Genomic DNA, 24,387 nt, shown 5'->3' on the forward strand with positions numbered 1-24,387 from the left:
CGCAGGCCCAAACCAGTTCCCTCCATCTGTGCCAGTGACAAGAGCCATGGTGCGGGGGTGTAAGGCAGAGATTGTAGCCACACTGCAGCAGAACAACAAATTGTACAGCGGCAATGCTGAATCTGGTGGCATCTTGAAAAAAATGTCAACTACTGCAGCTGCCCCAGGGACCCTGACTGAAATGAATGAAACAGTTCACATCTTTTAGAACTATTGTTTCAGGCTTTCTGCAGACTCAGGCACAGGACCCTGCCTCAGTGACAGCTGGTCCAGTTTTCAGAATTATCTCCAGGCAGGGCCGGCTCCAGGGTTTTGGCCGCCCCAAGCATCCAAAAAAAAAAAAAAACGCGATCGCGATCTGCGGCGACAATTCGGCGGGAGGTCCTTTGCTCCCAGCGGGAGTGAGGGACTGTGCGCCAAATTGCCGCCGAATACCTGGACGTGCCGCCCCTCTCCGGAGCGGCCGCCCCAAGCACCTGCTTGCCAGGCTGGTGCCTGAAGCCGGCCCTGTCTCCAGTACCAAAAGAGCTGGAATCATAATTACCAACTAGAGAAACGTGAGATTCTGGGGCCCAGTGCTGCAGCAATGCCTGTGTCATTACTTATACACAACAGAACAGAAATTGAGAAAGAGACATCCCAAAACAGCCCCCAGACTGGTGACTTGGGCATTGCCCTGGGAAGTAGGATGCCCACGTTCAAGTCCCTGTTCCACATCAAGTGTTTGAGAACAGATCTCCTGCCGTATGCTCATGTGAGTGCTCTAACCACTAGGCTATGGACTCTAACTCTGGTTTTTCCATGAGAAAGTCTGTTCTTGCTCAGGCACTTAGCACCAGGAAAAGGGTCACAGCTGCGAGTCCCCACAGGAGACAGACACTTTCCTCCAGACCAAAGTTAGGTTAAGCCCCACCCCCTTTCTCTGCATTTCTAATTGGCTAGCTCAGGAGGCTCCCCATTCCGCTTGCTGGGGTCTGCCAATCCCATTCTTAGGCCCCTAACTCTCCCCCTGCATTGCATAGGGAGTGTGGGCACTGTGCTACAGCAGGGCCAGAGGGCAGCAGAGGTGTGATAGAGGGGAGGTATGTAAGCCCCAGGATGAGCAGAGCCTTATTCCCTGTGGACTAAGGAGAGGTCACTACAGGTTAACCAGAACACCTGGAGCCACAGTAGCGTTGGTCATTTGCCACAGCACCTAACTCAGGGCTGAGGAGTCGGCTGGGTGGCCGGCAACTAAAAATTAGGCATTGCAATGCTCAGCTTTGCGACGCTCAAGTCTCTATGTGGATCTAGCCCTAGGGGATCTTAGGCAGATACGGACTTCGATTACATCTGAAAATGGGATTCAGGCTCTTAAGTAACTTTGGTGCTTTTGAAAATTTTACCCAGGCGCTTATGTATAAGGGTTTTAAAAGTATTTACAAACAATATAGTAAGAGATGAACATTTAGGACTAGATTCCCAAAGAAACTTGGGCATGACAATGCTGAGTAACGCCCGCCTAATTTTTAGATGCCTGGAAAAAAATCACTGGGAGTCACAAAGCCTGGGTTAGGTGTTATGACCCAATTGCCCCAGGGTACATAGTTCCTAGTCTGTATGCCAAGACATGCCCAGATGGGCATGCTTCCCCTACCGTCACCATCTTCATGAAGTTTCACCAAAGGCAGGGCATCTGGGGTCTCTGCCGAATGCTAAGAACTTTCTGGTGGTCATGGTTATTGCAGGATGTATGTATGGAAAAGATTTTAAGAGTTATGTGGGGCCCAGTGAGCTGGGGGGATGGTGTCACAGAGGTGGGGAAAGGGAAATCTGCGCATGTCTGTGAGTTTCAGGGGTACAATCTTGACCACATATCTTGGTGTGGATTGTCCCACTGTGCTACTATACATACCTAATGCTATCATAGGCAGGAAGCTACATTAATGCGAGGTTAATGTTGTACATTTAAACACTCACAAACCAGGAAATGTGAATGTTAAGGGCATACATGCGAAAGGTAAATCTAATAGTATGGCTTACAGTACAGGGCTCAGGGTTCTGTATCATGACCTTCAGGCCCATAACATCTATTGGCAAGCCTCCATATCTTAGTCACATCCCATATATATTCCTGCTCTCGATGCACATTCAAATCTAGAGCTGTTCAGAAAATGGTATTTCTGTCCCGGAGAAATTCTGGTATTTCATCCTGAAACAGGGTCCTCCTATTTCCAGGGTCAGAATTAGGGTCTAATTCTGCAAAACACACTCATAGGAGCCATAGGTGCCGACTCCGTGGGTGCTCCAGCCCCGGAGCACCCATTGAGAAAAATTGGTGGATGCTCTGCACCCACCGGCAGCCAAGCTCCCCTCCCTGCCCCCCCACCCCAGCTCACCTCCACCTCCTCCCCTGAGCACACGGTGTCCCTGCTTCTCCTCCCAGTACAAGCTCTGGGAGGAAGGGGGGTGGAGCGTAGGGTTACCATATTTCCACAATCAAAAAAGAGGACACTGGGGGGGAGGGGAAGCCCCGCCCTAGCCCTGCCCCTGCCCAGCCTCCATCCACTCCCTCCCACTTCCCACCCCCTGACTGCCCCCCTCAAAACCCCAACCCCCCTGCTTCTTGTCCCCTGACTGCCCCCTGCTGAGAACCTCCCACCCTAACTGCCACCCCAGGACCCTACCTGTCTCCTCACTGCCCCAACCCTTATCCACTCGCATGGGTGGCAGGGTTGTAGAAATTTTGGTGGTGCCCAGAACCCCCCCCCCCACCTGCCTAAGGCTCTGGGAGGGGGGTTGGGTGAGGGGAGGAGGTCTGGGGTGCAGGTCCTGGGCTGGGGATTAGGGTGCAGGAGGGGTGCAGGGTGCAGGTTCTGGGATAGAGTTTGGGTTCTGGGTGCAGGCTCCAGGCTGGGGCAGGGGGTGGGTGTGCAGGAGGGGGTGAGGGGTACAGGCTCTGGGATGGGGTTTGGGGGTGGGAGGTGGTGCAAAGGGAGGGGGTGCAGGCTTTGGGAGGGAGTTTGAGGGCAGGAGGGGGTATGTGGGAAGGGGGGAGGGGGTTTGGGAGGGAGTTTGGGAATAGGAGGGGATGCAGGGGTGAGGGCTGTGGGTCTGAGGATGGGGGTTCATGATGCAGGAGGGGGCTCAGGGCTGGGGCAGAGGATTAGGGTGCAGGGGGATGAGGGCTGGGGCTGAGGGGTTTGGGGCGTTGGAGAGGCTCGGGGCTAGGGTGGAAGGGCAGGGTAAGGGCAGCCTGTCTTCCCATTAGTGGATGGGGGACGCTAGGACCCGGGGGCAGCAGACAGCAGTTGCTGCTGGCTCTGGCAGTACAAGCAGGTAAGGGAGAGGCAGGGAAGGGGAGCACGGGGGGGCCGCAGGGGGGGAGGCAGGTGGAGGCCAGGGACCCAGCCAACACTCCCCCGCTCCCTGACTGCCCCCCCCCGGACTCCCCTTACCATTCTGGCTCCACGTGTTTGCAAAGTACGCTGCCAGGTGGGTCGGTTTGTGTGTTACACAGGGCTGCAGACAGAGGGAGGGGCGAGCAAGGGAGGGCTCTGGCTGCTGGAGGCCAATGGGAGCGGGTCAATCGGCCCAGCCGCCCAATCAGCAGCCGCACTCTGCATGGAAGGGAGGCGAGGGAGAAAAAAAACCCGGACATTTTAACCTTGTTACCAATTCCTCCCGGACGCTATTTAGAGACGGGGTGGGGCGGGGGTTGGGGGGGTTGAGCCCCCACCGGCGCCAAGAGAAGTTGGTGCCTATGATAAGAGCAATCTTTTACTCATGAAAGCAACACAATAGTTAAGACTGAAACTGTGAAATGGAATGCTAAACTGTATTATACTGTTTAGCCACTACGTGGCTCCCTGTGTTACATACCTTAAGCTCACAACAGCCATTCCTTCCTGGCAGTGCATTAAAGGATTTTATAGTGAACACATCTTGTGTGTCTCTCTCTGGGAAGGAAGGTTTGTAGACAGTCCATATCTGGGACAGAAGCCTGACTTGCTAGTAGCAGTCAGGCTTGTACTGAGTACAAGATGTACATGACATAGTGTCAGAAGTAAGCAAGTGCCAGAGGAGAGCAGAAACAGAGGGCACAAATAAAGGTTGTCAGATCTCATACCACTCTTCAGTGCTCTAGAGAACGTTAGCTTTGATGGAGCTGCATCATGGACAGACTGGAAGCAACATTTTGCAAGATTTCACCTTGCTACAAAATTCCACCAGGACCCTGGAGATATCCAGGTATCGTCTTTAATTTATGCTTCGGGGAAACCATTAGAGCATATCTTTAAATCCTTTGACTTTACTGAAGAGTCACAAAGATGACTATGAAAAAGAGTTTGGGCCATGTTTGATGCATACTTTATACCTCAGAGAAATATGGTTTATGAAAGAGCGTGTTTTCACAAGAGAATTCAGAAACAGAGAAAATTTGAATCTTTTATAAAAGCCCCCAATGCACTGGCTGATATGTGATTCTGGGAACACAAACCATAAAAGTATCAGAGACAGGCTGGTTATTGGGTTAACTGACAAGAACCTCTCAGCAACCACAATAAAAGACAGACTTAAAACTACCTATAGCTATGTAGATCGTAAAGCACTTTGAACTAGTCAAACAGCAGAACAAAAGACAGGAGCAACCTGAAAAACCTGAAACTTGGAGGCTGTAAACATGGACAACATGAATGCTAAAAGTCATTACCATAAAAGCCTTGAAGCTATAAGGGGAGTACTAGATTAACTACAAGGCATTTCAGACCTAATGCACAAGATGTGGAAAATTTCCCAGCTCAATATGTGTAGCCAGCTAAAGATGCAATAGAGAATAAATGCAAAAAATATGAACATTTTGCAGCTGTTTGCCGTACCAAAGCAGTCAGGGAGTGGATTCATATTACAGACAATCATGAGCCATTGTTTCTGGGATCTATCATGTGTGATGGCAGAGCCTGAAAAGTGAAACTGAATATTCATGCAATGACTATTTACTTTAAAACTGACTCAGGAGCAGACACAACTGTCATCTCAGAAGGGACCTGCAGTCACTTTCAACCTTTCACAGAGCTGAAGTCACCTGACATGGCCTTGAGTAGCCCCAGAGATGTTCTGAACTGCATGGGCCAGCTCACCACAGAAACAGCTTACAAAGACAAAAGCTATGCATTCAGAGTGCATGTGATCAAATGATCAAAGACCAAAAGACTTCTCAATCGCAGTGTGGCAGCCTTAGTAAGAAAGGCAAAAGAACTTGACAGAGAATTTCATGATACTGGACTTTTGAAATGAGATCCAGCACAAATAAACTTGAGAAAATGCTGAACCATGTAGTGTACACACACCTTGCAGGATTCCTATCCTGTTGCTTCATAAAGGGGAAAATGAGTTAGAGAGACTGGAACAAATTGGCATTATCAAGAAAATCTGAGCCAACAGCATGGCGTGCCCCAGTGATATTGGTTATAAAGAATAATGGAAACATATGAATCTGTGTGGCCCCTAAAGACTTAATGAAGCAGTTGTGAAAGAAAAATATATCCTCCCAATACTGGATGACTTCCTCCCCAAAGCAAAAGCAGCTAGTCTTCTCCAAGCTGGATGCCTCAAGCAGATTCTGGCAAACTTCCTTTAGCCAAAGAGTTGTAAATTGACTCAATTTATCACACCCTTTGGGAGATTTTGCTTTTGAAGACTACCCTTTGGGATTTCCAGTGCATCTGAAATTTTCCAAAGACAAATGGCAGAACTGTTAATGAACAAATGGAGTTGTAGTTTTCATGGATTATATTTTGATATATGGGACTTTGAAGGAAGACCACAACAAAACCTTCAGTGATGTTCAAGCATAATCAGTCCGTCCAGACTGAAGCTAAACAAAGAAAAGTGTGTTTTCTGCCTACCCCAAATCGAGTTTTTTGGGACAAATATTAAACAGCAACAGAATCAGTCCAAGCCCTTACAAAGTAAAAGCAATTTGAGAATTGAACACACCGACAAATGTAGCAGAACTGAGTCCCGTACTGGGGATGGTAAATATCTTGTTCGATACCTACAAGATTTCTACAGTGTTAAAACTACTGAATGAACTGTTAAAGTCCAACACATCATGGCTATGGGGGACAAATCAAGAAATAGCCTTCAAAGGGTAAAAGAAGTTATCTTAACAGCTCTAGTTCTCAAGTAGTATGATGTGAACAAACCCACAATGGTCAGTATAGATGCAAGCAGCTATGGCCTAGGTGGCGCATTGTTTCAACAACATGGCTCCAAGTGGGAGCCAGTTGCATTTTGCCCTCGCACATTCACAAACCAGGCAGAGACAGGCATTTGGCTACCTGCGTTGCATGCTCTGAAACTGCTTATTGGTTTGGGTGAGTTCACCCAAAACAGACTGAGGGGGGAGGAGCAGGGGGAGGACTTCTCTCTCATAACTTTTAGCCCCATGGTTAGGGCACTTAGAGCAGGGAGCTACCTAAGCTAGCCAATGGGAGATGTATTTGAACCCCTGCCCCCTCTGCTCATGATTTACCCACTGATACTTTGGTTACACACATTTATTCATAATTCATAAATAGTTTCTGTGAACAATATTTTAACCTGTGCATTGGTCATCAATTAGGACTTTGCTAGTCACTATGCCCAGTTAGCAACTCCTGCTGCCTAACATGATATTGGTTTTGCTTCCTGGTTGGATCGCTCCAAAGCACAGTTTTCAGGTTTGGCGGCACCAACCTTTCCAGCCTGACTGGCTAGTCATATTCAGACCAGGATTCATAGATCCACACAATCCCACTTTCTTTTTTCGCAAACATTCTTGCAAACAAAAATTCCCCATTCAAATGGTTACGTCAGTTCCCATGTTCGGTTGCTTGACCTAGATTCACAAAGGTATTTTGAGGTGCCTAGAAAATCAAAGTCTGAGTTAGGCTCCCAGGCTATCTTTGAATGGGGAGAGACAGGTGCCTTAGACTGCGGTTCACAAAAGCCAACATGCTAGGCAGGGCGTTGCCTAAGTTAGCCAATGGGAGATGCCAACCAGAGAGGTGTCCTAAGCCCCGCCCCTTTCCCGGAGATAGATGTCGGAGTCAGGGCGGCTGGGGAGCTAGTGATTCTCAGCTGTAAACCCTCTTTCGAGTTAGCTGCCTCAGGCAAATTTTGGGAAGAGGGAGACGCCAGAGAGAGACAGACAGACAGACTCACTCTCCTGATAGCTAGTACATCACCCAGGATCCAGTCTCCGTGCACCAATGTTTCTTTAATGGTTTATCCACACAGTGGCACAGCTTCAACAGGAGAGCCCCACAAGAGAATAGCCCTTAGGCCAGTGGTTGGAGCACACAGCTGAGAGGTGGCAGATCCCTGTTCAAATTCCTTCTCATCAGGCTGCGGGGAGACTTGAGCTGGGGGGTCTCACATCCCAGGTGAATGCCCTAATCACTGGGCTAAGAGTTGGGGAGATCCTCCTTTCCTGCCCCTCTCACTGGCTGTTGTGCTCTGAGCACACCTACCTGACCGGGCCTGCACACAGATAAGGGGGCTAAATGCTTATCTGCCCCCAGTTAACGAATTGCTCTTGGGCTCAGGTGGGAGATAGGTCTCAAAACACCTAGAGGGAGGCAGCTTGTGCCTGTCCAGAGGCAGAAATATGCATCAAGATAATTTTTTTTTACTGGAAAAAATGTAGGTGCCTCGTGAGTTGAGGCACCTACAAGGTTTAGTAGGAGTTTTGTGGGTCACAATGGAGATGAAAAGTGGGATTTAGGCCCTACATTTGGGGGTTTGATGCCCAAGTACCTTTGTGAGTCTAGGCCTTTATCCCTAGGCACAAGCTCCTTATGTTCTCATAAGAGTAGAATTTGTCTTGGTGTGGATTACGTTTGTTCGTAGCTTACGTGTTTCCAGTTGCTATCAGCAGTTTGTTATAGTCCATCTTAAATCCATCCTTGAACACAGCTATCTTGTTCTTGATGTCCACAGCCGCAACCTGCAATCAGTTCTAAATAACGTTACGGGGCAAAATCGGAGACGCTTATTGAGATACCAAAGGGTTTAGCTCCAGGTGGGCAAAGGGCTGGTCTCATCTCAGAGCACGCTGGCAGCCTCGCCTGCTGCTCTGGGCTGAGTTTTCCATGGATCACATTGCATTAGCGCATGCAACCAATTCATTCATTTGGTTTTCATCGTGAATTAGTTTGTTGCTCAAAAAAATCAGGGCGCGATTAGTACTGGTGAAAGCAAAGGAGGCGGAGACTGGAGGAGTTCTGGACAAGAGTCTCCAGGCAGCTCAGACAGACTTGCCTGCAGCACTACTTGTTATGCCAGCCGTGGGCCCATTTTGAATGGGGCAGCTATAAAATGGGCACTTGTTTCAGCGCTACGTGTCGTTCATGTTCAATTTTCATAGACATCGGTGGCTATGTCTGTGACAACCTATCATTCCCTATCCAACAGTTTGAGGAAATTACCACCCTTATTTAAGTGTATCAATTTTCTGTGGCTAAAGTAGGGTGACCAGATGTCCCGATTTGATAGGGACAGTCCTGATATTTGGGCCCTTTTCTTATATAGGCTCCTATTTACCCCCCCCCCCCCCGTCCTGATTTTTCACACTTGCTGTCTGGTCACCCTAGGCTAAAGGCATGTGCCTAGAGCTGTCTGTAGTATTGATTAGTGCACTGAGAAGGCACTCACAATAGGCTCTTTACCATTTTAGGGCCCTACCAAATTCATGGTCCATTTTGGTCAATTTCACGGTCATGGAGTATTTAAATTAGTCAATCTCACATTTTCAGATGTTTACATCTGAAATTTCACGGTGTTGTAATCGTAGGGGTCCTGATCCAAAAGGGAAACATGGGTGGGGGGTCACAAAGCTGTTGTAGGGGGGTTGCAGGATTGCCACCCTCACTTCTGCCAGGGACAGTAGCCAGAAGTGGGTCTGATCTCCTCCCTGAGAGCAGACATTCAGGGGAAGAAGAAGTCCTGTCTCTGCCCAGCCCAGCCCAGCTGGGACTAGTAGCCTCATTGGTTTTGGTTTGGATTGGTTCTCACGAGCCGGGGTCTTCACCCTAGGCCTCTCCCACAGCAGCCAAGCCATTAAATCCTGAACTGTCCTGCAAGAATCATCATGATCATCTGTGTGCACGTGAAAGATACCAAGAGCAAAGAACCTTGACAATTCCAGTGTGACCACAGACAGGAACCTGGTGCAGTAGGGCAACTTCTGCTGTAACACTAGTCCTGCCTTAACCCCATCTCAGGACACACACACACACACACACAGACACACAGACACACACACACACACACCAATGCAGCAGGAAATCTGCATTTGAGGCAGCAGATGGAAGTGGCACAGCAGCACCACTTCCTTGAACGCCTCTTCTAGATTCATAGACACCAGGGCCATGAAGGGACCAGGGTGATCATTAGTCTGACCCCTGCAGAACAAAGGCCAGAGAACTGCCCCCAAATAATTCCTAGCGTGGATCTTTTAACAATACAGCCAGTCTTAATTTTAAACCAGTCAGTGATGGAGCATCCATCCCGACCCTTGGTCAGTTGTTCCTTAGCACGAGCCGCATTGTCTTTGATCAAGTGGCAGCTAAGCCAGCACCTGTCCTGTAGGGTCATGCAACCAGGTTTTTGTGATAAAAGTAAAGTCAGGGCTGCATCCTTAGTTACATTGTGGATGGTGGTAACTTTAAAAGCTACTGACCTCACATGAAACAGCAGGAAGTGAAGAACAGGATCCCAACATGGTGAGAATTAATACAAGGAAAAAGCAATGGGTCCGGTGTTAGAGGTGAGCCATCTGGGGTAGTGATTATCTGTCTTTTATACTTGTGTATACAACACCTAGAACAATGCAACCCCGATCCGGGGCTGGGGCCTCGGCATGCTGCCGTAATACACATAAATAGAATAATAAAGTTCCTGGCCCAGGTTTATGCCCAACATACAGTTTGGTTTCCCTGTTTTGTCTCTTCTACCCAGTGCCGTGGGGTACGAGCTGTCCAAGCACCTCGTGGGCCTATCAGCACCCCGGCACTCAGCAGCGCTGCGTCACTCGCTGACCATACTACGGTGGCCAGCAAAGGGGCCGAGAAAGGAAACATGAACAGGTAGGAAGACGGAGTCTGTAAAAATAACTTGACAAAAAGCAAGCAAGGCAAGGATTAGAAAATCTAGATGTACGAGAGAGTCAGGATAAGTTGCCTCCAAGTGTATTAAGACAATAGTTAATGGCTTTATTGTATCGCTGACACTGACTCTGGAAAAACCACAAGCAATTTAGGAGAACCTGAGAAACTGGCTGATAAAAGAAGGCAGTTGGGTCCCTGTAGGTCTGACTGGTATCCTTGGTAAAATAATACAACCAGTCTTGAGTGGAAGAGTCTAAGTCAGGGTCCAATTCCTCGAGGTGCTGGGTAATTCCTAGTGCAATGCATGGAGTGGCAGTGCTCAGTACCTAACTCCTGTAGGGTGACAGCCACGAGCAACAGACAATCTAGTTTGGAGAGAACGTGTCCTGCCAGCATGTTGGATTGCTTTTTGGAGACAATTCTAGACTCATGGGCAGATCTTGCCCCAGTGGACTCCGGGCAGCATATTGCTCTGCGGCTCAGCCCGAGTCTGGCTGTGGAGTACTATCTGCATCCTGAGCGGAGAACAAGGACTCTGCCGAAGGGGCCCTGTGCAGTGGCTTCAAAGCTGTGTAATCCCCCCGCCTATTCGGCAGCCTCCCACCCCTGGGCCCATGAGGAGCATGTTGCACAAAGCCTCCCCAAGCCTGGGAAGTCCAGGGCAGGTCTTGGCAGCTGTGTGGGAATCCTTAAAGGACCACAGACAGCTCCAGAATAGAACTGCCAGCCGGGATGAAGTTCTCCTTCTCCCGGTAACGGTGAGCTGGGGGAGGTAAAGACCACATCAGTGCCCCTCCATCCACAGGGATCACACCCTGGACTCCCCTCCTTTTATGGCAGCTCCATGGGCCAAGGCTGCACTCCATGGAGGAGAAGGGGGACATATATGTGAGGGCTAATAGCAGCATAGGCGTTGACTCCGTAGGTGCTCCAGGAATGGAGCACCCACAGAAAAAAAAATCATGGGTGCTCAGCACCCACCCACCAGCCACCCACCCATCAGCTGTTTGGCAAGATGGGGGACTCTATCCTGGGAGGCAGTGACTCTGAAAGAGATTGGGGGTCGTGGTGGATAATCAACTGAACATGAGCTCCCAGTGTGGTGTTGTGGCCAAAAGAGCTAATGCAATCCTGGGATGCATGAACCGGGGACTCACAAGTAGGAGAAGAGATATTTGGCACTGGTGAGACCACTGCTGCAACACTCTGTCCAGTATTGGTGGCCACAATTCAAGAAGGAGGTTGATAAATTGGAGAGGGGGTCAGAGAAGAGCCACAAGAATGATTAAAGGGTTAGAAATCCTGCCTTATAGTGACATATTCGAAGAGTTCATTCTATTCAGCGTAACAAAGAGGGAGTTAAGGGGTGATTTGGTTACAGTCTATCAGTATCTACATGGGGAACAAATATTTAACAATGGGGTCTTCACTCTAGCAGAGAAAAGTATAACACGATCCAATAGCTGGAAGCTGAAGCTAGACAAATTCAGACTGGAAATAAGGGGTAAATTTTTAACGATGAGAGTAATTAACCACTGGAACCATTCACCAAGGGTCATGGTGGCTTTTCCATCACTGATAATTTTTAAATCAAGGTTGGATTTTTTTTTCCTGAGTGATCTGCTCTAGGAGTTATTTTGGGGCAGTTCTCTGGCTTGTGTTATGTAGGAGGTCAGACTAGATTGGTCCCTTCTGGCCTAGGGATCTATGAACGTGTTGTAGCTCAGGGGTCAGTTTGGTATTTTTGCCATGGTTTTAGCTGGGAACATTCACTTATAAACATTTTATTTCTAGGCTCCTGCCTCCACTAGTGAGAAACAAGAGCTGGATTGGCTGCCAGACTGGTGTAATAAAATAGCAAGTACATGCCTTTCAGGCTGCCACAGGTTGTTTTCTTTCAAAGGCTCTTGAGATCTGTTCTCCTGGCTTCTACCTGAGATTTCAAACTTGGCTGCTGCAGAAACGTGCAGTTCTACAGCTAGGTATCTCCCATGTTCCCTATCTATTTTATTGCTGAGTTTTCTATCTCAATACACTCCCCATTCCTTTGTTTAATCAAGATGTGTATCATCTGTCATCTCGTTAAAGCCAGTTAATTCAATTAATCAGATATGTTTTACTTAAAGGAAGTGGCAATTCTTTGCTGAGTCCTGAAAGACTTTTCCACTAATCCCCTACCCTCTCCGTTTGGACAGTAGCTGCATTCGCTTTTTCCACAAAGTGCTTTTACTTCTTTAGTTTTAAGGGATTTCCCCTCCCCCCCCCCCCCCCCCCCCAGTATTGGGTCTTCCAAGTCTTGCTGTCAGTTGTCTTAATTTCTCTCCATCTGTGCAGACCTTGCATCATTTTAGTTGCCCTTCCTTAAATCCCTAAAGGTCACCTGAGGTAGTGAAGAGAGCCCGGTGTGGTCAGGAGAGAGATGCTTTTGAACAGTCGCTGCTAAATTAAAGCGAGTTAGGCCAGCTGTCAGAGTCCACAATGCACAGGGAGAGTTCGGTGCTAAGAATGGGAGCTACAAAAGCCAGCATGCTAAGCAGACAGCCGCATAAACCAGCCAATAGGAAATGCCAAGAAGAGGGGTGGGGCCTAAGTTAGGCATTTAAATGTGGGCCAGAGGAACTGGGGTTCCACTGAGCATGTTCAGTGTGAGAACAGCTGCAGTGAGCGTCCACCTTGTAGCTATTTGCTAGCCAAGCTAATGGCAGCTTTGAATAGCGACACCCCGCTGGGATCTTGTTATGAAGTGAGGGCTTTGATGCAGCTTTTGGTAACATTTCTGTAGAGACAATTTGACAGTGCCAGCTAGCAAAGCTAGCGTTTGCTTTTTCTAGCCACGTACAGTCTCTGTGTTCGATACAGAACTCCCAAGATATACACTGCGTGCTATTCTGTATGACTGCACCATGCAAATCTTGTTCTCCTTACCTGTGTTTCAGTCAGGACCTCAATGTCATTTGTACGGAAGAATTCCTTAGGGCGCAAGGTGATCTGATCTAAGTGGGAATCCATTGACTGCAACAAAGAAGCGATTTTGCTGTCAATTACACAGTTCACAGTGTGAGAGACGTGTGTGAATTCCCAGTTACAGCATTTACACATGTGTAAGAGCCGTTTTCCCAGTGCTTTTCAGTGATAGCCTGAAATCTGTCCTTGCAGTAACCTGGTACACAGGAAATCTCTGCAGGTGACCAGGGCTAAGGGAAGGATCTCCATTGACTTGAATGGATTTGGTATTGGGCCTTAATTCCTTTTATATTAACTCACACTGCAGTACAAGAATTGACCTACTAAGAAAGACAGGAAGGGAAGGCTTTTGAATAGCTGTAAAGTGGAAGTTCAAAAGACATAGCATGGAAGAGCACAGAGACAGACAAAGGGGCCAAGAAAATGGTTACTTTGGGAAAGAGGATCAGTTATCCACTGATCACTACAGAATTTTCAAAAGCACCCAACTTATTTAGGAGCAAATGTCCCACAAAGAGTCAAAACACAAGCCCTTATCTAGTTCTTTTTTGAACTTAGTTATACTTTTGACCTTCACAACATCCCCTGGCAATGAGTTCCACAGATAAATTGTGCATTGCGAGAAAGAGTATTTCCTCTCCTTTGTATTAAACCTGATGCCTAGTAATTTCACTGGGTTGTAGTCAATTTGTAGCCAGTGATACAAACATATATACACATAGGGAAGGAATAAGTATGAATTAAGGCAGTAACACAAAAGCTTACATGTCCCAAGCCTGTAAGGCAATAACTTACAAACTAACTGAGGCCAAAGGCTTGAGATCTGGACACAAGTAACTAACCTATACATGACCTTGTATTACAAGATGTCATGAGATAAAGTGATGTTCTAAGTAAATGTTGCTAAATTGCTGAGAGTTGACAGCAAAATGCTAGTTTATACCAGCTTTAGATATTTTAAGTTAGGAACATCAGCAGATGTTCAACCACAAGAATGCCATAGAAACTTATTGACATGTGGCCCATTGGCGACTGCCAATAGCAAAACTCCCCAATTGCTGGAGATGGGACACTAGATGGGGCGGGTTCTGAGTTACTACAGAGAATTCTTTCCCAGGTGTCTGGCTGGTGGGTCTTGCCCATATGCTCAGGGTCTAACTGATCACCATATTTGGCATCTGGAAGGAATTTCCCCTCAGGCCAGATTGGCAGGGACCCTGGGGGGTTTTCGCCTTCCTCTGCAGCATGGGGCATGGGTCACTTGCAGGCCTAAACTAGTGTAAATAATGAATTCTCCGTAACTTGAAGTCTTTAAACCATGATGTGAGGACTTCAGTCACTCAGCCAGAGGTGAGAGATCTATTACAGGAGTGGGTGGGGGAGGTTCTGTGGCCTGTGACGTGCAGGAGGTCAGACTAGATGATCATGATGGCCCCTTCTAATCTTAAAGTCTATGAGTCTATTTGATTTGTTCCTGCACAACATTTTGATTAAAAGATTAGAACAAAATAAAATTAAAGGGCACATATTAAATTAATTAAAAACTGGCTAACATAGGTCTCAAAATGTAATTGTAAATGGGGAATCATCACAGAGTGAGTCTGTTTCTAGTGGGGTTCTGCAGGGATCAGTTCTTGGCCCTATGCTATTTAACATCTTTATTAATAACCTGGAAGAAAACATACAAGCATCACTGATAAAGTTTGCAGATGATACAAAAATTGGAAAGTGGGTAAATAATGAAGAGGACAGGTCACTGATACAGAGGAATCTGGACTGCCTGGTAAACTGGGCCTAAGCAACCAACATGTATTGTAATACAGCGAATGTATAGACCTGGGAACAAAGCACACCGGCCGTATGTACAGGATGGGGGACTCTATCCTGGGAAGCAGTGATTCTGAAACAGATTTGGGGGTTGTGGTGGATAATCACACAATAATTATCCACTACAACCCCCAATTAAATAAAATAATTAAAGAGGCTAGGACTCTTCAGCTTGGAAAAGAGGAGACTAAGGGGGGATATGATAGAGGTCTATAAAATCATGAGTGATGTGGAGAAAGTGGATAAGGAAAAGTTATTTACTTATTCCCATAATACAAGAACTAGGGATCATCAAATGAAATTAATAGGCAGCAGGTTTAAAACAAATAAAAAGAAGTTCTTCTTCACACAGCACACAGTCAACTTGTGGAACTCCTTACCTGAGGAGGTTGTGAAGGCTAGGACTATAACAGAGTTTAAAAGAGAACTGGATAAATTCATGGTGGTTAAGTCCATTAATGGCCATTAGCCAGGACGGGTAAGGAATGGTGTCCCTAGCCTCTGTCTGTCAGAGGGTGGAGATGGATGGCAGGAGAGAGATCACTTGATCATTGCCTGTTAGGTTCACTCCCTCTGGGGCACTTGGCATTGGCCACTGTCGGTAGACAGGATACTGGGCTAGATGGACCTTTGGTCTGACCCGGTACGGCCTTTCTTATGTTCTTATGTTAATCAGCTGAACATGAACTCCCAGTGTGACGCTGTGGCCAAGAGCTAATGTAATCCTGGTATTAGTAAACAGGGGAATCTCGAGTAGGAGCAGAGAGGTTATTTTATCTCTGTATTTGGCACTGGTGTGACTGCTGCTGAAATACTGTATCCAGTTCTGGTGCCCACAAGCAGGGCCGCCCAGAGGATTCAGGGGGCCTGGGGCAAAGCGGGGGAGCTGTGGCACTTGTATTCACCCGGTGGCGGTCCGGGTCTTCGGCGGCAGGGGGCCCTTCAGTCGCTCCACGTCTTTGGCATCACTGAAGGGCCCCCCGCTGCCGAAATGCCACCGCCGGTCCAGGCTCGTGGGGCCCCTGCCGGGCCTGGGGCAAATTGCCCCACTTGCCCCCCCTGGGCGGCCCTGCCCACAAGCAAGGGGGCAGGAACAGGGCGGGGGGTGGCGGGGGGGCAAGGGACCAGCTGGAGCCTGGCCTGGGTAAGAGCAGCCCCAGGAGCCTGGGCAGCTGTGGGGAGCCGCGGACCTTTCGCCTGCCCAGAGGGGGGGGGTCTCGAGAGCAGTCCCTGGCCTGTGTCCCCACCCCATGGACCCCCACATCCAGGGCAGATGGAGGCTCTGTGGCTTCCCATTGTTGCCCAGATGGCTCTAGCCACAGCCTGGCTGCAGCTCTTCGGCCCCCAAGATCCCACCCCCCGGCCAGGCCAGAAGCTGGAGCCGGGTCAGGGTAAGAGCCACACAGGCAGCTGTGGGGAGCCGTGGACCCTCTGCCCTGAGCGGAGGGTCTGGGGGGGGGTAGGAACATGGACTGGGGGCTGCTCTCAGGCCCCCCCACCCTGAGCAGGTGGAGGGGCCCAGGCTCCCCGGCTCTGCCCACAAGTCCAGAAGGATGTTGATAAATTGGAGAGAGTTCAGAGAAGAGCTGCGAGAATGATCAAGGGATTAGAAAACCTGACAGGCTCCAGCAGCTCAATCTATGTTGGACTCAGCACCGCACCACATAACACCCTCCCCTCTCGCTCCTGGCTCTGACGGGGTGATGTCAGCCGAGCACACACACAAACCCTGCAGTGTCCTCTGCTTGGATCCTACTGGGTTCCAGAAAGCTGGGCGGGCGCCAGCCGCCCACGGCTAAAGGACCTTCCCCCAGCCTATGGGGAGGATCCACAGACCCTGGGAAACTCACATATGGGGGACAACGGAAAGAATAACAAGCAGGGGTGTGAAGGTCAAAGGGTCAAGAAAAGGAAACCTGAAGGGGACACCGAGCAGAGAACCCCGGACAGTGCCCACTCCTCCTCAAAGGCGTCAAGGGAGCCAGGGGACGCTGCCGAGAGGAACTCTGCCCGGATGCATGGACAGAGGGAGGATCGGAAATAGGCCCCACAGTCGCAGAGAACCCCTCAGCCAACATCCTCTCCCTGGGGTTACAGACGGCCACCTTGGCCATCGCTAGGAGGAAGTTAACTGGGAGGTCCCACGACTTTGTGGGGCCACGGACAGGGTGTGATAGATAAGGAGGTAAGGGGAGAAGTGCAGCCAAAAATGTAAAAGTAGGTCCAGGGGGAGCTGAAAAGGGGCTGCAACCTGGCGCCTTACGGTAAATGTGCGCCAGAGTCTCCCTCATGCCGCAGAAGGGACAGGAGTGAACTGTACCCAATACATGCCCGTGCTCACAGCCCCGTGGAGGAGCCGCCAGCCGATAGCCCTGGTGGGCCGCGGGGCTAGGATGGAATATAGGCTGGCCCACCAGGGTTCCTCGCCCTCGACAGATGACATTAGGTCCCGCCACTCGGTATCGGGGCAGGACACGAGGGTGAGGAAATGGAGAGTCTGGAGCACAAGCGTGTACAGATGTGCCCTTGGCGTGGTTCAAAAGTGAACTAGCTGCAGGTCACGCAGCTGGTTTGAGGTATCCGGGTGGAGCAGCCGGGGAGGCTCACGGGACAGGGGCCCGATGAAAAGATCCAGAGGGCCCGTGGGGTGGGGTGGGCGGGGAGCACCCTCCCTCAGGACCTGCTCGAGGTAAGCTCGAGAGGCGGGTGACACGGCTGCCCTCACCTCCTGAAGAACGCACCGGGGAGAGCCCCATACGCTGAGTGAGCTGAGCTTCTGTTTGGATGGGTGGCAGGTTTTTAGGGATAGGTCAGATTTTGTCCCAGTGCCTAATGCCAGCTCCAGAGGAGCAGAGTGAAGGTTGTGTCAGGGTGGGAGATATTTTTAACTCTGTGTTCTCTGGTTTCCAGAGGTTTACATTTTTCTTCACTTATCTCTTTATTTTCTGCTTTCCAGAGATTAAAATTTACCCATCCTCCATGTTCTGGAAGGGTGTATCACTAACTCGCCCACTTTAACTTTGTGTGAAAGAAATCTGGTACCGTGAATGTCATTTTAAAAAAAAATTATGCTTACAACCTTCACTTCATTGTAAAGATTTCTGCCTAGGAATATATGAAAGAATTAAAGGTAACAATATAGAGATTAAACCCAATTCTCCCTATATATGGATTTGCTTTGGGAATATTTACAAGTTCCTCATTTTTATGCAGACAGGGCAGTACTATGATTGAAGGTTGAACGTAGGGTTTTGTATTTAATATCCTCAGTTGTTTGCAGAAAAGAAACTTCGAGCAAAAGAAGAAACAAGAGGTCAAAATGGAACAAAAGGTGCCCATATATTTAGTAAAAGATGCATCACAGCAATAAATTCTGCAGCTCCTGAAACAGCCATTTGGCTCGATCAACGTCAGGTGAATTTGTAGTTGCTGCTCTACACCAGCCACGTGAAAGAAGAAGAAGATTTAATGATGTTGGGACAAGGTCCCCAGCCAAGATTTTCTAAAGCAGGTTCTGTAACCTGAGACCTCGATCACCTGACTGTGCAGAAGTGCGGAGTAGCTAGTAGCGCTCTGTGGTTTTAATGGGAGCTGAGAGCTACTCAGTACTTATGAACATGAGGCCACTTATTTAGACACCTAGCTATGGACTTACGAACTTGACATAAAGCATGTACACTGGGAAATCTTGGCCCCAGCTTTCATCAGGCTCCGTCCATTACTGGCCTTAGATGATGTTATACGAAGCAAGAGGAGGGTTCACGGGTTTGCCTCCGAAAACACACACTAAAAGGGTGACAAGCTCCAGAAGTCCCTGGAATTAAGTTTATCGACAGTGCCTCGGTGCAATAAAAGGACGAGCTGGCAAAGTTTCTAGTGACCTGGGACACCCACTGTCCAGTGAGAGAAACACTCTGAGAGGGGAGCCCAGTAGCTGTTCGGTAAGAATATGAAACATTCTGGATGATACAAACCTTACTTAGCTTGGGTCGGTCATAGGGTAAGTGTCTGTCCATTGTGCACATGACGATCCTGTCGGAGAAACCTTCCTGTCTTAAGGTCTCTGCACAAACTAATCCAGCAGCACCTAAGAGACAGAAGGCCAGTAATTGCTACATATGTATTTTATTTAACAAATGAAAAGTTTAGTATCCGTCCAGTAGAGGCTCCATAATCTCTCCCACCTTTTTTTTGTGAATCTAGCCCTTCATTTCTTTTGCTTTTATGAATAAATAAATAAAAAGGAAGCCTAGCGCTATTCCGGTAATGGGAGTGGATTCCGAAGTGCTCCATTGGGTAGCAGGTTCTACTCTGTCCCAGAGCTTCGGCCTCCCTTGTTAGGGTGTGAACCCCCTGCCTTCTGGCTGGAACTGGAGCATTAGGAGGGCTGGAAAATGAGCTGGCTGAAACCTGGAAAAGCCATTAATCAAACACGTTCTTTGATTAAATCGTCATTATCTGATGAGTAACTTGGGTCCGGATTCTGATGTCCATTCCCATGGGTAGCTGTGCCTTGCTCCAGGACCAGTCCCCTTGAAACCAAGAGGCAGGAGCGTCAGAATTTGGCTTGTATCCAGCAAAGTGCACTGGCACAAAGGGAGTGGGAAATGCAACAGGAGAAGAGCAGGCATAGCTGGGTCCTAAACAGCTCTTCCCACAGCACGGAGCAAGAGGACAAGGAGTGGTGGAGCATGTTGTGCTTTGGCTTTCCCCCACGGCATATGGCACCTGAGGGACTACAGACATCTGGCATAAGCAAGAACAGCCCCAGGCTGTAATCTGCACCGGGGCCAGGGGCCAAGCAGCGAATCAACAGCTCACTCCTTGATAGCCCTGCTCTACTTCGCGAAGCATGATCTGACTAAACCGTGAAATCCGGCCTAGGATTTGACTAACTCCAGAGATAATCAAATACCACAAAAGGTCCTTGTTCTATTAGTCGTGCCATGACAACATGTGCTGAACAATGTCTTGGCCAAACAGGACTGAACCAGCTCTAGGTGTATACTTGCAGCTTTGAAAAATGAGTAGAAATTTCTCAGACTTGGGGCTCTTCTGCGACTGAGCCTGCAATAATGGTGTCTTTGCAAGCAATGACTAGTCCATGCTAACCATCATTGGAAAGGCAGTGTCCACCATGTCTCCCTGTCCTCTGTAGAAAAGCAACAGCAGGGAAGTTTGTTGCTGCCTACAGACTGGTGGAGTCTTCTATTCTGTAAAGTTTTGTTCCAGCCACGAAAAACATTTTAAGAAAAGCACAAAGTACCAACACAAATGCAACTGGCCCCTCCTACTCCCACCCCTCCTCCAATTTGGCTCTGGTAAGTTTGGAACTAAAGCATGTCTACACTAGGGAAATTCTGTAAAATGATCTCATTGTTGCTATCATCATTTCAGCTTGGCTGGTGCTAATTATACTGAGAGCACTAGTGTCAAGGGGCTGTTTTAAGCACTGAACTGGTTAAACATACTCTGAGCTGCGTATAAGACCCAGTGCTTAAAGTAAGTACTGCAGCCAGTAACCCATCTGTGCTAGAGCCATAGATTCCAAGGACAAACAGTAGCGCTGTGATCATCTAGTTGGACCTCCCTGAATTAATTCCTGTTTGAACTACAGCAGATCTTTTGGAAAAACTAGGTTGTGGAAACCAATGCAGTTGAACTGGTGACAGAGCAATGGTGGAAGTTTTGCAAAATTTTCTTACTGTAGACAAAGCTGTAATTCCAAACTTAATACACACCAGCTGGGAGAGAGATTGGGGAGGACAGACCAGCAGGGCCAGAAGGAGCATGGTGGGGGGAGGGGGGAGTGTCTAAGGCCTTGTCTACACTTACCAAGGCATGGCGATTGATGCATTGACGGTCGATTTAGCAGGTCTAAATCAACTGCTGATCGCTCTCCCACCGACTCCTGTACTCCACCTAAACGAGAAGTGCAAGGGGAGTCGACAGGAGAGCGTCTCCCATTGATGTCGTGTAGTGTGGACCCTGCAGTAAATAGATCTAAGTATGTCGACTTCAGCTACGTTATTCATGTAGCTGAAGTTGCGTAACTTAGATCGAACTCCTCCCGTAGTGTAGACAAGGCCTAAGGAACTGGTAGTTCGGATGGTGATTAGACAGAGAGCTGCCTGGGAGTCTGGTGACAGTTTAGGAGGAAATGACTGTATTCACAAAGTGGGATAATTAAAACATATCAGGTGCAGGAGTTAGGGGTTACTTATACACAGGACCTCCCCATGTCCCTCTATTGCTCTGGATCTAGGGTGGGTATGGTCTCAATACAGACCAGGAACATATCTTACTGGGCTAACTGTGCAGAGAATAAATACCCTGAGAAACTTGCAGTGGGAGCAGTAGTTATTTACCCAGTGTGGGAGGTTGGGGAAGAGCTTCCACAAAGTTTGGGAGCAAATGTCTATAAATTAGATGCATGGGGACATTGTACATAGAGTCATAAATTTTCATCTAGTCTGACTTGCTCCATAGCCCAGGCCAATGGTTAGCGTAGTGGGATACTCAGATCTTGATCTTAGTTAATAGTTCTGTATTGCTGGATCTGGTGTGTGGGTCTATACACATTAGGAGAATGGACAGTTATGGACCCAGACTGGGAGTGGGATGGATGTATCTACAGACTGGTCAAGAAGATGAAGGGTGTACATCAGTTAACATATACTATTTACTATTCTCTTTATATCCTCCACTGTAATGACAGAGGTCTGCTGCTGCCAGCAGGCACATCTCTATACCTGCTCCGATGATCAGCACGTTGGTGCTACTGATATTGTAGTTGCTGAGGGAGATACATTTTGCCATAACCTTTGTCCTTCTTTGCGTCAGAAGAGCCTGCGTAGCAATTAAGGAGATGATTGTCATTAACGGTTCAAAGCTTTACCTTTGCCAGGTACAAATGGGAACAGCTATGAGTTATTTTGTAAAGCGGCTTGGAGGAAAGCTTCACTCTGATTGCCTGAAGAGGATTCCAAACCCACACCCAACAAAAGCACTATGGGACTATCAAACCTGTCCACCAGACATGTCACTATGCCACTTCCAGAAGGCAGTTGAAGAATAAATCCACCACCAGCCACAAATTCATCCACGTCAGAAAGTTTGGGTACCAAACAAAGCTGTGGCAGTGCTGGTTAAATGTTCTTTAGCCTTACAACTATACATCAGCAAGTCCTAGCAAAGCAAAGTTCAGTGTAACTTCTACCACCCCGTGTACGGAGCCCCACATTGCCAAATGGAGAGCTCAGCACAGGATGGCAGGGATGGGAAGGTGTGATCCCTTTTCATCAAACCCCAACATTCACATGTGTAACCTGGGTAGATGGGACACTGCATAGCAAATCATCTGTCCACATGCTGGCAGCCACAACTGATATTAGTGACCACTTTGGGCCAAATCTTTGAGTCACTGGAGCTCCTTACATGTATATGGGTGGATATCAGAACGTGGCTCCGAATAGATAGACTGTGCATAGAATCATAAGACTGGAAGGGACCTCAAGAGGTCTTCTAGTCCAGTCCCCCTCACTCAAGGCAGGACTAAGCATTATCTAGGCCATCCCTGACAGATGTTCATCTAACCTGCTCTTAAAAATCTCCAATTATAGAGATTCCTCAACCTCCCTAGGCAATTTATTCCAGCGCTTAACCACCCTGACGGGAAGTTTTTCCTAATGTCCAACCTAAACCGCCTTGCTGCAATTTAAGCCCATTGCTTCTTGCCCTAGCTTCAGAAGAGAACAATTTTTCTCCTTCCTCCTTGTAACAACCTTTCATGTACTTGAAAACTGTTATCGTGTCCCCTCTCAGTCTTCTCTTCCCCAGACTAAACAACCCCAATTTTTATAATCTTCCCTCATAGCTCATGTTTTCTAGACCTTTAATCATTTTTCTTGCATATCTGAGCAGTCTCTAAAAGCAACCCTAGAGCATTCCTTGTGGTACTCCCTAGGGGGCAGCAGATAACCTCGGTAACGTGGACCCCGGAGTGTGGAAGGGCTATTTATTTCCTGTTTGGACATTTGTTTACCTAACCAGAGGGCCAAAGGATCAAATCACCCTTGCCTCCCGCAAGCTGCTGTTCCCAGTCCCTGTGGTTGGATGCCAATGGAGTCTCTCCCCCTCACCTGTTTGCTCGCTCGGATGTACACCTTCTCCTTCTCGATTTTCACCTGGGGTGAGAAGACAGCAGCAGTTTGTTGAGCAGTTAGCGTCTCTGGGTTTAAAGGGAGGGTTCTGTGCTAACTGCTGAACTAAACATAGGTCAATGCAAAACAGGTTCTGTCCACTCAGCCACACTGCCCACTCGCTGGACTCTCTGCATGGCCCATGTAAGAGCTGGGGAGCTCTCCTACATCCAGGGGGCTGGGACTTTCTGGGATCTTTAGCGGAGTGACCATCTCTGTTTGTCTGGGTCCTTATCCCCCATGCCTAAGTGACTTCTCAGCCCTACTGTGTCCTGGGGGGCACCTGGATGCCCTTCTCCCCTCCTTCTTTGCCTGCCCCACCACCCTTCACCAGCAGCAGCCGTTGTGTAACAAGCCCTTCCCATGTATGTGCCCCCTCCCTTTCTCTCTCCTTTTTCCTTACCCTGGAGGCTCAGTTTCCCAGGAGCTGGCTGGCACCTGCAGATGGGTGCAGGGCAAAGGGGTCAGCTGGAATCATGGGGGTCAGGTGGAGGGAGCAGTGAGTGGGGACACATGAAGTCACCACCACCCCTGCCCTTGGGAGACCCCAGCTCTACACTCTGAAAGGAAAACACTTCCCCCGCCCCCTCCTCCCTTGATGGTCATTTCTTTCTCTACAGATTGAAAGATCTCACCTGGAATTTGGGTAAGCTGTCCAAGCCAGGAAAGTCCTCTATATCACCAGTGCCAATGCTGAAACAAGCCCCATGCCAGGGACAGCGCACTCTTCCTTTGGATAAAACCCCTGCAAAAGGCATGACAGGAGCGAGTCACACTTCACCATAGACCCTTCCCTACCATTTCCTAGCAATCCCGGTGAGATCTTAGTGCAGCAACATCCTGGCAACGTTCCTGATGGCCAGTGATCAGGTGTTGGCCCCCTTCATGCTGGCTCAGTGACAGTGCAGAAGCATGTCAACATATATTCACAGATCTGGAGGCCACTGGATTAGCCTCTGTCATTGATCCTGGAGAGGATGGAACTGCAGGTGCTGAAGATCAGGGTTGATCGCAGGGGGATGCAGTCCAAGGCCTGGTTTGAGAGTGGGATAACTGTGTGAGTCCATCCAGAGAGGTGATGGCTCGAGGCCTGAGAAAGGGGTGCCTTGAAGAGACCAGGAGGGATCAGAGGTGCAGCTAGCCTAGGAACTGTGACAGGGCTCACTGGATTTTAAATTGTGCAGTCCAGTGCACGGCACGGGACCCGAGTTGGGGGGTGAAAAGGTTGTTATATAGACCCTGGTGCTCCCCTATTGCAGGGG

The 24,387-nt window shown here is 48.6% G+C and overlaps 1 protein-coding gene across 5 annotated transcripts in view; it reads right to left on the reverse strand.

Moving 5' to 3' along the window:
• AIFM3 (apoptosis inducing factor mitochondria associated 3) overlaps nucleotides 1-24,387 on the reverse strand; it is a 109,345-nt gene that overhangs the window by 37,150 nt on the left and 47,808 nt on the right. For all 5 annotated transcript variants that reach the window (XM_042843204.2, XM_042843202.2, XM_042843201.2 and 2 more), the window contains 6 exons: nucleotides 23,761-23,870; nucleotides 23,066-23,110; nucleotides 21,677-21,773; nucleotides 18,899-19,011; nucleotides 13,059-13,145; nucleotides 7,881-7,972 (listed from right to left, as the gene is read on the reverse strand). In XM_042843204.2, coding sequence (XP_042699138.1) covers nucleotides 7,881-7,972; nucleotides 13,059-13,145; nucleotides 18,899-19,011; nucleotides 21,677-21,773; nucleotides 23,066-23,110; nucleotides 23,761-23,870 — 544 coding nt within the window. The remainder of the gene's footprint in view (nucleotides 1-7,880; nucleotides 7,973-13,058; nucleotides 13,146-18,898; nucleotides 19,012-21,676; nucleotides 21,774-23,065; nucleotides 23,111-23,760; nucleotides 23,871-24,387) is intronic.

This window comes from Chrysemys picta, chromosome 15 (assembly GCF_011386835.1).
Source record: "Chrysemys picta bellii isolate R12L10 chromosome 15, ASM1138683v2, whole genome shotgun sequence".
NCBI classification, from domain to species: Eukaryota; Metazoa; Chordata; order Testudines; family Emydidae; genus Chrysemys; species Chrysemys picta.